This window comes from Ostrinia nubilalis, chromosome 28 (assembly GCF_963855985.1).
Source record: "Ostrinia nubilalis chromosome 28, ilOstNubi1.1, whole genome shotgun sequence".
In the NCBI taxonomy this organism is placed as follows: domain Eukaryota; kingdom Metazoa; phylum Arthropoda; class Insecta; order Lepidoptera; family Crambidae; genus Ostrinia; species Ostrinia nubilalis.
The window spans coordinates 2,762,692-2,776,859 of record NC_087115.1 but is presented as its reverse complement, the minus strand read 5'-3'; the positions used below and the strand labels follow the sequence as shown (position 1 = coordinate 2,776,859).

General features: G+C 41.6%; 2 protein-coding genes across 2 annotated transcripts in view; both read right to left on the bottom strand.

Moving 5' to 3' along the window:
* The window catches only part of LOC135085194 (glutamyl aminopeptidase-like), an 84,039-nt gene extending 76,877 nt beyond the window's left edge, over positions 1 to 7,162 (bottom strand). Inside the window, exons 1-2 of the mRNA XM_063979947.1 lie at positions 6,848 to 7,162; positions 5,440 to 5,659 (exon numbers count right to left, since the gene is read on the bottom strand). Of these exons, the coding sequence (XP_063836017.1) occupies positions 5,440 to 5,659; positions 6,848 to 6,944 (317 nt within the window). The 5' untranslated portion in view covers positions 6,945 to 7,162. The remainder of the gene's footprint in view (positions 1 to 5,439; positions 5,660 to 6,847) is intronic.
* Positions 7,163 to 8,111: 949 nt separating this feature from the next.
* On the bottom strand, positions 8,112 to 14,137 carry LOC135085193 (uncharacterized). Its single transcript, XM_063979946.1, has 6 exons — positions 14,059 to 14,137; positions 12,764 to 12,956; positions 11,861 to 12,018; positions 10,494 to 10,587; positions 9,351 to 9,457; positions 8,112 to 8,259 (listed from the first exon to the last, which is right to left on the bottom strand). Exons 1-6 carry the CDS (start codon positions 14,130 to 14,132, stop codon positions 8,112 to 8,114), a joined length of 774 nt encoding a protein of 257 aa, XP_063836016.1. The 5' UTR covers positions 14,133 to 14,137.
* Positions 14,138 to 14,168: the final 31 nt, after the last annotated feature.

The window sequence follows — 14,168 nt, the reverse complement described above, 5'->3', positions numbered from 1 at the left end:
TACCATTGAGCTGAAACTGGAGGTGGCCACAGGAACTTCTAAACGAAACGGCGGAATTGCATCTAGGTTGGCTTCGTTGGATTTGTCTTTTAGAGCACTTTAGTGCTAGATGATGTCCAGGGTCCTGATGATGAAGTCAATTATAATTTTCAAACGAAGTCAAGCTTGTTTTTAAAAAAGTTTTTTTTTTATTACAACTTTATTTTAAACTTTTTAGTTGTTTCTCAATCTCATGGCCTAAGTGCTCGGGAAGACAAATCCAACGAACCCAAACTCGATAAGCTTCCGCCGTTTCGTTTAGGACTTCCTATGGCCAGCTCCTGCCACCTCTTGACTTCATCATCAGGACCCTGGACATCATCTAGCACTAAAGTGCTCGAAAAGACAAGTCCAACGAACCCAAACTAGATGCAATTCCGCCGTTTCGTTAAGAGTTCCTATCTCAATGTCTCTCTCTGACTCCATCCAGCTCAATGGTACCATAATATTGCATTGTCATCGTACTTACACAAGTATACCAAATTTCAGCTCAATTGATTAAGGAGAACTGGTTTTAAATTCAGTTGTAAGATTTATCCCATACTAACTAACAAGCGAAGTGCTTGTAAAAATGTTACGCATATCTTTTTTGCGACTAGGTTTCTTAGAGTACCATTTTGGAATCTTGGATAGTTGCGTCAACTTTAAAAAAACTTGCCGCAGTAGTGTTCATACTTTTTTTTACAAAACGATGAGTCAAAGTGGAGTGAAAGTAAAAATCGTTCAAAATTTTAAGGAAATAAAATATTTAGATTAACTTTTGTGTAAAAACTGCAAGGATTCTGGGGGTTTTAAGAGTTGGGGTGAACAGCAGCACTACTTAAGTTGCCGATATAAACAGAAAACCAGGAATAATTGAAAAATTGTGGTCGTGGTAATGTAAAATATCATAAGGGGTGTCAATTTTCGTTGAATTTCATAATTTATTGTGTAAGTTAAAAAATAATTGAGATAGATTTTTTTCCTTATTTTTCCTAAAGTAGTCATGACTATGTCCATCCTGTGGCGTCGGCTTATCCTTGAATTTTGGGACACGTTGTATACATAGTTGGTCAGGGAATTTTGAAAAAATTGTCAGGGAAAGTCAGGGAAAAGTCAAGGAATTTTTTCGAACATTTGCAGTGGACACCCTGTTTACACATACAATCTCACTATTTTGTTGTAATTTCTTACAAAACTTTGCGCGCAAAAAGCAAATCTAGTATGAAAATCATAAAACTTCTAATGCTCGTAACTCAGTTCAGACTGAGTTTAGAGGTATACATGCCATAGTAAGTTTGGTTTATTACATTATTTTGTAATCAAAAAACAAAGTATGGTCGATGGCCGCGCGAAAAAAAAAAGACGCCAATTTCCGGCATTGTCTTTTGACCGTAAATGACGGTAGTCAAATTCAATCACCTTAGTCATTTTCAACACTAGCTAGGCCATCGACGTCCGTTCGGCACATTCGCGACACCCCTAACCCTAACTTTTGGATTTCGACCGCGTCCCGAGATTTGAAATTCGAAGGAAAGCTCGCGTTTCGTCGGTTTATATGAAGTTATAATACTGTATGATATTATTACCGTGCTAAAAGTCAAGCTAACCATTGTTCGAAAATCATTTTTTTCTGATATTTAACCACTTGTCATTTGACATCTGTCAAATTTGACTATTGGTTAATTTAACTACGAATAAAAAAACGGGCCTTAGAAGCATAAGGAAGCGCTGCAGTGACGCCACTGTGCCGCGCTTGCCACACCACTACAAGTTTTCATACAATATCTAGAAGCGCAACAGCACGTCTTTGTCACACTGTCACTTTGGTAGTGCGGCGCTGCAACTGCGCATCTAAAATTGTATGAAAACTATGAGTGGTGCAGCAAGCGCGCCACAATGCTACCACAGAGCCCCCCTAGACAAAACGCACTTTTTGATCGAATCGAAAATCGAATCCGTCAAAACTCCATACAAAAAAGGGGCTTTTCGACCACTTTTCGACTGGTTTGCGATTATAATTTGCACTTTGTCTAGACCCACAGAAATTACTCTATTACACTTAACAGCGGAAAAACGCGTAGCTAAAAACGTAGTAAGTAAGTCCAATTCAGCAAAAACCAATATCAAAACCTAGTAAGTTACAATGACCTTTTTAAAACCTAGTAAGTGCACGGACTTACTAGGTATTATTTAAAATCAATGTGACTTACTAGAGGTGAAAATGTACTATAATTTAAATGTTATTTCAAGTTTTGTTGGCCGACACCCGATAATATCAAAATCTGGGAACCATGAGATTTTCGCCCGTATTCGCAAACGATACTTGCTTAAGTGAAGCAGAAAATCGAACGCGCAGCGTTGAATAGAGCTCTGTGATTGGTTCGTGTGTCATCCTGTGCGTCCACGCACACTGTGAGACCTCATAGTAATGTTTGTGAATACAGGCGTTTGATATTAGTTTTAACGAGGTAAGTACTTACGTACGATATAGGTACAGGCTGTACCAAAATGTTTGGCAAATAGCAACCAAGCGTTTCGCGAAAACAGTTCGAGGAAACGGAACGGAAACGGTGCATAATTTCGTAACTTTTTAGTCACTTTGGAGCGCTTCATGAAACAACATTTATTTTATTTAATATACAGGGTGTTTGGCGGAAGGTTACACAAACTTCATGGGTGCTCAAAATTAATAGTATCAGACGTTACTTTGCGAAAATCCATAATTAGATATTAATAAGTTAAAATTACTTAGCTTAAAATCATGCTGTTGTCCCCTAAAGAGCTCCTTAATTACTATAAAAATTCATGAAATACTCGTAGACTATTTGATACCATTCCCCAATAATTCGTTTTTTTTTAAAGACAGTAACATTCTGGTTTTAAAAACTTAATATAAATAAAAAAATTAAATTACCTGTAAATTATGATTTTTGGTTGCATTGTAATTGATAGAAGTAGTTTAATTGACTTGACAAAATAGTGACGTCACTTGCTAGTATTGCCATACAAAATCTATGGGAGAGTCTCATGTTCACAGTGTTAAAAAGTACGTCAATTGATTGGTGGTGTCAACACGTCTATTGTGCACAGTTTCCCATCACCCAAGCGTCCCTACCTCAAACCGTTTTAAAGTTCAGCCAAACCAAAGCGATCACACGCGATCAGCCGGCGTGCAGCGATGGCGATCAATACGCGTTGGTTTGGCCGAACCTTTAGAGAATCAAACGTTGCTATTTGCAAAATTGTTTGGCCCACCCTGTATTAACATTATTTTAAGAGAAAAAAAAAAAAAAAAAAAGAACGAAAATAAAGGTTTAAGAACCTTTGTATTATGTTCATAATAATTTGATCTTATTTATTTAGTCAAGCTTTTTTACATTATAAGCATAATAGAAACGACTGACTATGTTAATGCTTTTTTGTGTATTACATAAATATTGTAGGTATTACACATTTTATATTTTGAAACATAATAATTTTACTGTATTAAATTTTTTTATACCTATTTTACAATAACTTTATTTTATATTTTTATTCTAATAAAATATTTAAAAATAATGACGTACTTTATTGAAATGAAAGATATATAACATTATTATAATACCTATATTTTTTATGTATGGGTATATCCTTGGACATTTTACATTGCGCTTCTAAAGCCCGGTCTGTGAGCACGTAGAATTTTGTTCAATGACCCCTAGCTACCCATCCTTATCGCTCGCGCGTAATTATATTGCTGTCGCGACTGTGCGACTGTCCGCAGGGAGTGTGCGAGCGCGATAGCAACATAAATACGCGCGAGCGAGAAGGATGGGTAGCTTGGGGTCATTGGACAAAATTCTACGTGCTCACAGACCATACTAGTCCCAAATTAAGCATAGCTTGTATGTACTTTAGGTAGGTACTAGACTCAGATCATAGAATCTATGATCTCAGTAGACAACGGATATCTCAGATCATATTCCCTTTCTATGATCTGAGACGGATATAAACAGATACTTAAAAACTTTTTTTTGTAAATACATACAGAAAACACCCGTTCCAAAAAAGCTAAATTACCTAAGTTTATTATAGACCGTATTCTGATTATGACAAATTCACAATTATAGGTCTAGCTCTTAACTCAGTTAGTGCCTGAGGTATGGGAGCGGCACGGGAGGTGATGTGAGGTGACATTGAAATTATGTCATGACAGAGCCCTCCTGCAAATGTTACTATTATAAAATAAGGCTGTCCTACGTGGAATAATCGTCCAATAATCGGAACTAAAAATCCAGCATTGATGTAGCGCCCTCCTGACAATGAGTCATAGCTGGATCACAGAAACTAAGAGTAGGCGCACACCGTTGATTTTTCGTCGGCCGATAGTTTAGTCGGGCAGTTGATCAGTATGGGCATGTATGGGAGTGCGCACACTACGCCGATTCGATTTGGCCGATTCTTCATACAATTTGAAATCGGGCACAACTATCGTCCAACTAAAAATCAACGGTGTGCGCCTACTCTAAAGGGAGATGTGACAAGGGGGCGGGGCCGGTGTCGCAGCAATATGCCCAAAAACAGAACACATTGCTCGCGACAGCAATGATGACAGCAGCGACGTCATAATGTAAACAGTTTATTGCTTGCGTAGTACTAAAGATTATTCGAACGTTGAGTACTGATACCGCAGTGGATAATGAGCACATATTTTGATTACTTTGTGTGTGTGAATTTCTAATGTGACACTGAGTTTCGAACTCAGCTCATTAGTTGGCATCTCTGTACATCTCTATGGCTGGGACGGTTCAGTGTAGTGTATGTCATTTTTAGGTCATCATTGGTTGACATCAGGAATGTTATGGATATCCGTAACCGTAACCGAAACTTTCCGATATCAAAAATAAAAAAATATCCGAAACCGTAACCGTAACTGATTCAAAAGTTTCGGATAGTTTCGGATGTGGGCAGTTTAAATTGTTTTATGTATAGCATTATGTAAAGACATTTTAAAATGCCATCTAGTATCAATTTTTAATTTTTTTATTACTTTTTATTCGATGTAAAGTGTGCGGCCATGAATGAACCGTGTTGGACAACTGTTTCAAATTGCATTCTAAAGCACAAATATCAGTAACCATAACCGAAACTTTCGAATATCCGAAATAAAAAAAACGTAACCGTAGCCAACCGAAACCGGTATAATATTATTCCTATATTCGTAACCGTATCCATAACCGAAAGTGTTGGACAACTATTGCAAATTGCATTCTAAAGCACAGATATCCGTAACCGTAGCCGAAACTTTCGGATATCCGAAATAAAAAAACATCCGTAACCGAAACCGGTATAATATTATTCCTATATCCGTAACCGTATCCATAACCGAAACTAACATAACATCCCTACTTGACATCTCTCTATATCTCTATCGCTTACCAGGTTCCGTTCTGCAGATTTTCTGTTGTATTCTTCCACACTTTAGTGATGTTCTCCAGATCATCTTCATCCTCCGTGGGCCCCACCACGAAAGTGAGTGGTATAATCCACTTGTTCGGAGGTGGTGGCTTGGTGGTGGTGGCTGGTCGCCGCGTGGTGGTCGGTGGAGTAACCGTGGTGGTTGCGTTGACGTCGTCTTCTAAGGACTCTGTGAGGTTTTCTGGAAAAATGAGAGTAGGTCTATAGTCTGGTCTGCGAGCACGTAGGATTTTGTCCAATAACCCCAAGCTACCCATCCTTATCGCTCGCGCATAATTATGTTGCTGTCGCGCTCGCACACTCACTGCGGGCGCCCGTCGCACAGTCGCGACAGTAATATAATTACGCGCGAGCGATAAGGATGGGTAGCTTGGGGTCATTGGACAACATTCTACGTGCTCGCAGACCGGGTTTTAGAGCTTAACTCGGTCAGTGCCTGAGGTATGGGAGCGACACGGGAGGGGCGATATTGTGACGTAGGATATAAATCTGAAGGCGATCTGACGTTTAACGTTACAAAAACAGACTCCTGTGCCGGTCCCATACCTCATGCACTGACTGACTGACTTAAACGCTAGAACTACACTCAACATCAAATAAATCGCACCTTCCGCGACGCAAACTTTAAAGATTTTCTTCTGACACAATCATGGTGACCCAACAATATTGGTGTTATTTGAAAGCTCATTAATTAAACTTAAAGAAAAACACATTTAATTTTTTTATAACAATTGACAGGTACCATAAATGTGACTTGAAAAAAGGCCTCACTTGAAGCTCACCTCTGGGACCAAGTAGACCAATTTTTGTGGTTATTAAAACCAAATAATGATCTTACGTGTGCTTTTTAAGAGATGGATAGCAATTAATCCCAATTTAACAGTTTTATAGCCATTAAAGTTGGCCAAATCGTAACTACCTATTTTTTGAAGAAGGGACTCGGGATCCTTCTGAAGACACATTTTTTGGGTAAAAACCTTTCCTTTAATGAATTTTGATGTTTAGAACTAGGCTTTTAAATGGTAGCAATGTTGGTGGGAAGTGGGGATGCGTACGTTTGATAAGTGCTTGTCGCGGGAGGTGCGATTAATTTGATGTCGAGTGTATAAATAAATTGTTTTACGTTACTAATGGCAAACTGTCTCTCTGCCTGCATTAGTGTGCCACCCCGGAAAGGGGTGAAACTACATCATAAATTTTCGACAGAAAACATAGATCTAACGCGCGGCAGCAGTCAAGCCAAGTTCAAGAAAATTGCCCATTGCCACTTCAGCTTGCTGATCCGTCGGGCTATGTCAGCGACTTTAGTTCGTTTACGGATCTCCTCATTTCTGATTCGATCTCGTAAAGAAACACCTAGCACACTTACCAGGTTCATAAAATAACTCGTCCAATTCAGCCCTTAAGTCGAACGTCAGAAGGCTGTCCATCATGGGCGCGTCTACATCCGGAGGGTCTGCTGTCATGACGAACCTGAAAATATAGTTCGTTAATAGGTAAAGCCCGGTCTGTGAGCACGTAGAATTTTGTCCAATGACCCCAAGCTACCCATCCTTTTCGCTCGCGCGTAATTATATTGCTGTCGCGACTGTGCGACGGGCGCCCGCAGTGAATGTGCGAGCGCGACAGCAACATAATTACGCGCGAGCGATAAGGATGGGTAGCTTGGGGTCATTGGACAAAATTCTACGCGCTCGCAAATCAGACTATAGTTAAGGTCATAGCAGACTTATCAACTCGGAAAGGAATCAATACCGCATAGTCTTTCGCGAGCTGTCATTGCCTCTCGCGCGCCGTCAACCGCGAGGCGAGGCGTTTACGTTACAGTGCGGATAAGTGTGCGAAACTCCATACTGCATAATGGAGTTTCCTACAAAGAATACTGACCCCCTCAAGGTGGGTTACGATCCCTTTCCGGGTTGATAAGTGTGCTACGTCCTTTAGTTAGACAGTGACAAAAAACTATTTTCCGCGAATTTGATACCCGTAAAATCATTTCTATCATTGAGTTACACTTAAAATCACAGTTATAATCGTGGTTTTAAGTTGTCGCTGCGGTGTTTTGCATATAAAAAAACAATGATTATGCCAGACGGTGCGTTCCGGCGCCGCACTGCAGGCACACCGCACTTCGATTGAGCGAGACGGTGCCGTTGCGGCGCCGCATATCACATGTGTACAGTGATGCGGCAAAATGTTTGCGGCGCCGCGTGTGGCTTCTCACTTAAGGTACAAGTCCATCGATGGACTGCAGACCGCAGACTGCCAAACTGCAAACCACTATGAAATCTTGCAATTCGGCACGCGCTGCAGCTCCAAGCCGCAGTGGGGATTTCATAGAGATTTGCTGTGCCTTTAGAGTCATTAAAAATTCAAAAAATTCAAATTTTATTTATTGGAAACAAGAAAATTTCAGAGAACTGTGGTGCGACTACTAACGCCCACTTCCGTAAAAATATTCCATAAACATACTACTTTGGGCGTGCTGTATGTATGTGTGTGGTGTGTGTATGTGTGTGGTGTGTGTATGTGTGTGGTGTGTGTATGTGTGTGGTGTGTGTATGTGTGTGGTGTGTGTATTTGTGTGTTGTAAGAGTGTGTTGGCTTTAATAATATAGAATAGAAGGATTATTTTACCTCTTTTGCTTGATGACCACGTTGTCGCCATCTACCGTGGCGCACAGCAACGGGTACCCAGGCCGCTCGCACCAGCCGTCCCACGCCTGGGCGTGGGTGCTTGAGTCATCGCCGCTGTCGTGCTGTAGCGCTCGCCAGAGGTCTCTGTAGGGAATGAAGGGGTTAAAGACAGGGGATTACCACTCTAGCGTAGTATACAGGGTGTTGATTTAATCCTCGCCATATTCGGGGAGTTTCTGAGAATCTGATCATGAATCAGTAAAAAAATTGACTTCGAAAAAAATTGTAAACGAACTTTAACTTTAGGTAGTCAAAGATAAATAAGTACCTTTTACACCACCTACTTTAAGTGGCTTCCTTCAGGAGGTTATTCAACATGATAAGCGAGCGATTCCCGTAGCTCGATGAGTGCCGCAGTGTAAACTATTTCAGTATTGCGAGCCACAGTACAGTTGATTTCGCACGGAAAATATTCGCTAAAAATTCCACTTTCGTTTGTATTTTTTTTGGTGTATAATGAGTTTATGTAAGTCATAATAGATCACCTAAATAAATATGGCGAGGATTGAAAACAAACACCCTGTAGATCTTCTTCGTCGCTACACTCTTTCCAGAGTGGTAGTGGTCGTCACCCCCGGCCCGGTGGTAAGCCTCACAATCCGTCGCCATTCCTCCTGCATTGCCATTCTTGTTAACTCGTGGAGTTGACCATTGAGTGCGGTTTTGACCTGGTCAGTCCAGCGCATGGGCGACCTGCCGCGCGCTCTTGTGCCCTCAACCTTGGTTTCTATGAAGATGACCTACTCATTTGTATTTACTCTGTCTCAACCTTCCCCTGCACGACAAGTGGTTCAACAGAAGCGACGTCTCCACGTGTTATATGGCAAAAGAAATTGAGAATACGATGGACGATGGAAGAAAGACGCTGTTTGACATCAAGTTCTTGGATGATCGAGACGTAAGTCGAAGCTGTAGATAGGCGTTGTAAAGTGTCGTGTAGGTAAAGCCCGGTCTGTGAGCACGTAGAATTTTGTCCAATGACCTCAAGCTACCCATCCTTATCGCTCGCACGTAATTATGTTGCTGTTGCGCTCACACACTCACTGCGGGCGCCCGTCGCACAGTCGCGACAGCAATATAATTACGCGCGAGCGATAAGGATGGGTAGCTTGGGGTCATTGGACAAAATTCTACGTGCTCGCAGATTAGACTATAGTGTAGGGTGTAGGTCTTACCTGGCGTCAGCGCTAGCAGCCCTGTGGTACTTCAGAAGCCGCGCCAACGCAGCCCTCCCCGCCGCTTCCCCCGCCGCCTCTATTGCCATGCTCACTATGGCCGCCCCCTGAAGATAAAAATATCACAGTAAATTGAAATTTGTCGGCCGTTTGGTGTAGTGGTTCAGAACGGACTACTATGCCGAGAGGTCCCGGGTTCGATTCCCGGCCGGGCAGAAATTGAAATGATGAATTTTAATTTCTGTGACGGGTCTGGGTGTTTTCTATGTACTCGTATAATATGTATGTATTTACAAAAAAAAGTATTTAAAAGTATGTTTATATCCGTCGTCTAGTACCCATAGTACAAGCTTTGCTTGGTTTGGGACTAGAGGCGCAGTGTAAAATGTAAAAAAAAAAAAATCGTTGGCATCCATTTCAGTGCCGGATTAAGGCCTTAGCACATATTTTACCAACCCGGAAAGGGATCGTAACCGTATCAACTCGAGGCGGTCAGTATTCTTTATGAAACTCAATGCTGCAACGCACATTCTATCAGCATCGTCTATATGACCTAAACTGAACTGTCCCACCAAATTCATTGACAGAGAGGCGCCACCATCGTTCAACTATTACAGGGTGTTTGGCGGAAGGTTCGACAAATTTCGTGGGTAAGGTAAGGTCATTTTATGAATACCAGTTCGCCTATTTGACCCTAAATGAGTCACTTTTTTTAAGTTTATATTTTTGTTATTATTTATTTTTTTCCAAAATTTGACCTAAAAAGGCCTCAATTTGTTTTCTCGTGTGTTTTGAACCGCTTTCTTATTTGATATTAATATCGAATAATATGTCTTTAGTTGAATAAAATAAATTTCAGGTCAAGATAATGATTGGATAACTAGTTACGAGCCGCCAAAGTTTAACAAAAGTACAACCCACGATAAAAAATTCAACTTAGAATTCGATAAAAAAAATATTAAAGGTAAAAACATTCTAGCTTCTCTTCTTTCCAATGATATTATCAAATTTAGTAATTAGATATTAATTGTCAAAAATTCAAAGTTTAGGGAAGAAAATGGAATAATAATACAAATATTGTTTGATTTGTTGTTTTACAAAACCACACCCTGTATACGAAATCTTTTGATTGTAAAATCTTACCTTATGTAAAGATAGCTCGTCCGAAGCTGCCTCAATGTCAGCTCGATCCAGCCTGGGGGATGCCACAGCTCGCACTGAGTTGCTTGAATCTAGCCTGAAAAGTAGGAAATAAAACCTAACAAAATCAAAATCAAAAATATTTATTCAGTTTAGACCACAAGTGGCACTTATGAAAGTCAAAATATAGAAAATAATAAAAAAGAAAAGGTAGCCCTTATGGGGCACTTGACATGTCTCCTTATCTTTTGTGCCCTACCAGAAAAAAACACTTTGAAACAATCGAAATGCTTAAGTCAAAGTCAAAGTCAAAATATCTTTATTTGTTTGGACTAATAAATAGTTCTTACAAACCGTTCTTAGAACATCGCACATTTTCAACTCGGAAAGGGATCGTAACCGTATCAATTCGAGGCGGTCAGTATTCTTTGTATGAAACTCCATATTGCAACGCACACTTAGACCCAGAACAGACGGTGAAACGCAACTGCAACGAAACTGCAACTTTCTCATGATTCTGATGAATGAAACTGAAACTGAAAGTTTCAAACTTTCAGGTTCAGTTTCATTCATCAGAATCATCAGAAAGTTGTGCTGCAGTTTCGTTTCAGTTGCGTTTCACCGTCTGTTCTGGGTCTTATTCGAACCGTAACGTAAACGCCTCGCTTCGCAGATGACAGCGCGCGAAAGGCGATGACTGCTCGCGGAAGGCGATACGGTATTGATTTCTTTCAGAGTTTATAAGTCTACTATGAGCTTAAGGCGGGATCGAACCCACGACCTTTCACTTGCCGGGCAACTGCTCTTCCATCAGCTACTTAGACAATACGCTGTTGCGGTCGCGTTTGTTTCATCAATGTTACAAATAAGAATTTAACTGTCAGTCAAGATGAAACACGTATACGTACTAAGCTAAAATATGGTTGTCACGAGTGAGCTCACCACAATAGTCGAACGGCAGCAGGGTTCCGCGTTCTTGGATCACGAGTCGGCTAGTCCGACCCCTTCATCGTTCGGCTATCGTGGCTTCAAAAAGACCCGCAACAAAATTAGTGCCGGTATTACTGGCATTCGAAGCTGAGGTGGCAATGAGCAGGGCACATAGTACGCAGAACTAATTGCCGATAGGGCATCAAGGTTCTGGAGTGGAGGCCACGTACCGGAAAACGCAGCGTGGGACGCCCACCCACAAGGTAGACCGACGACATCATAAAGACAGCAGGAAGGCGCTGGACGCAGGCCGCTACCAACCGGGCAACATGGAAAGCATTGGGGGAGGCCTATGTTCAGCAGTGGACGTCCTATGGCTGAGATGATGATGATGATTACTGGCTTTCGAAGGTTGGACTATGATACCAGGGTAATAATACCTGAGTGCAGGCAGCACATGGTCCAGTAACAAAGCATCCTGCTGCCTCTCAGACGCGCTGTCGCTGATCGCTGGTGCCTTCTCAGCAAGCACTGACGTCAGAGCGTCCATCAACCACTGGGAACTCCACCAACGAGGTGAGACTAGCCCGCCAAACCACTGAGGACCAAAAAGCAGTCTTAGGCTGAGTTCACTAAATGTTATTAAGAGAATATTTTTTTTTTTTTTTTTTTATGTGACTGGAGGCAAACGAGCAGACGGATCACCTCAGAATAGAGATTCTTTCGAACGTTATAGATCGTTTCATCCACGAAGACGCGTCCCACCATTCTTCCGCTAATGTCTGAGTGTTATTGGTACACGCTAAATCATCTATGAGTGCACACACACACTACAATAATGACGCTCGGATTGTTCGGATCAAACTCCCCGCACCCCGCGCGACCGAGACCAAAAAGTGATGGGGCGCGTCTTCGTGGATGTTAAACGATCTAAAACCGGTGTTTTTTGTATGGAGTTTGACAGATTTTTAACCTTGTTAAAGTAAGATGAGAACTCAGCATTAGAATAGAAAAAATAACGGGACTGTTCAGGACACAGTTCAAAGAAATTCAGAATTCAGAATCTAAGTAACTAATCTGTCGGGCTATGTCAGCGAGTTTAGTTCGTTTACGGATCTCCTCATTTATGATTTGATCTAAAGAAACACCGAGCATAGCCCTTTCCATATCACGCTGTGCAACTTTGAGCTATGAACCACAAGGTGGACCAACGACCTCATAAAGGTAGCAGGAAGGCGCTGGATGCAGGCCGCTGCCAACCGGTCATTAAGGAAATCATTGGGGGAAGACTGTGTTCAGCAATGGACGTCCTATGGCTGAAATGATGATGATGATGAACTAACCTGCTGGGCCAGCAGTCTGGCGATGGTTTTCGTGTCAGTCAAAGTAGAAGGAGACAGAGTAATCAGTCCCCAGCCTTCAGAATAAGGATTGCCACCGTCTACCACCACTATATCGAACTTAGGTAAGGGGTACGACGTGTTCAATTCGTAACTGAAATGCTGTATCGTCTTCTGCACCCATTCTAGGAGAGGTCTGAAACAAGAATTATAGGTTAAAACTGCTATCAACTAAAAACTAAAAATCCTGTATGTTGTAAAAAAAAATCATAACTTGAGAACTACCAAAAGTCGCAGTGATTCGGGTAGCCCTAGTGATGCTCTACTGGGCTTTGGCTTGACACTACTTTTTAGGACATCCTGTATACCTAACTAAACACTTAATGGAAATCCTTGGGTGAGGTGTTTGTTCAGCAGTGGACGTCATTTGCCTGAAACGACGAATTTTTCTTCAGCACATCACTTAGTCTCCACTGCAAGAGTTGACCCTAATTTACCAGAGGCAAGTGGAGGATTTGGCCTACACTCCCCACGCTGGCCAGGCGGGTTGGGGAGGCTTTAAGTTTCTCCCAAGGAACGCCCCTGGGACGATCTCCAACTTCCTAGAATAAATAACTATCTCTATCTAGATATGCTAAGAAAGAGGCTGACAAATGTTACTGAGTTTCTTGAGAAAAACTGCCCATTTATTAATAGGGTTGAAGTAATACTATGACGTGTAAAAGTGCTTTTAAAAGCCTATTGCAGTAAATAAATGACTTGACAGTTTTGGAGATCGCCCGATAGCCCCTATAGCTGGATATTCTACACTAGGGATGTTATGGATATGTAGTTTCGGTTATGGATACGGTTACGAATATAGCAATAATATTATACCGGTTTCGGTTACGGTTACGGATATTTGTTTTTTTCGAATATCCGAAAGTTTCGGTTACGGTTACGGATATCCATAACATCCCTGTTCTACATTACACTAAACGACTTTTAGTTGGCCGATAGTTGGGTCGGGCTGAAAGTATGGGCAAGTATGAAAGTTACACCGATTTGGTATCGGCCGATTCTTCATACAAATTAAAATCCAACTAAAAGTCGGTGGCATGCGCCTAAAGTCTGGTCGCTGAGTACGTAGAATTTTGTCCAATGACCCCAAGCTACCCATCCTTATCGCTCGCGTGTAATTATATTGCTGTCGCGACTGTGCGATGGGCGCCCGCAGTGAGTGTGCGAGCGCGACAAATTTCTACGTGCTCGCAGACCAGACTATAGGCAAATAAGAAAGAATAATCTTAATTTCTTACCCAGCTTCATCCAGAATCACTTGCTGATCGCTGTACAAGCTGATTTCTGGAGGGGGCAGCACCGGTTCCTCCATATCATCCGTCGGCTCGGTGGGGGCTAAATCAGTGGG

Bases quoted from the DNA above. Each gene is read 5' to 3' on its own strand.
- LOC135085193 (XM_063979946.1), bottom strand. From the start codon at position 14,132: ATGGAGGAACCGGTGCTGCCCCCTCCAGAAATCAGCTTGTACAGCGAT. The intron at 10,588-11,860 runs GTATTATTACCC...CCTACTTTTCAG, and splicing joins CATGTGCTGCCTGCACTCAG to GCTAGATTCAAGCAACTCAG. The intron at 9,458-10,493 runs GTAAGATTTTAC...TTTTATCTTCAG, and splicing joins ACGAGCTATCTTTACATAAG to GGGGCGGCCATAGTGAGCAT.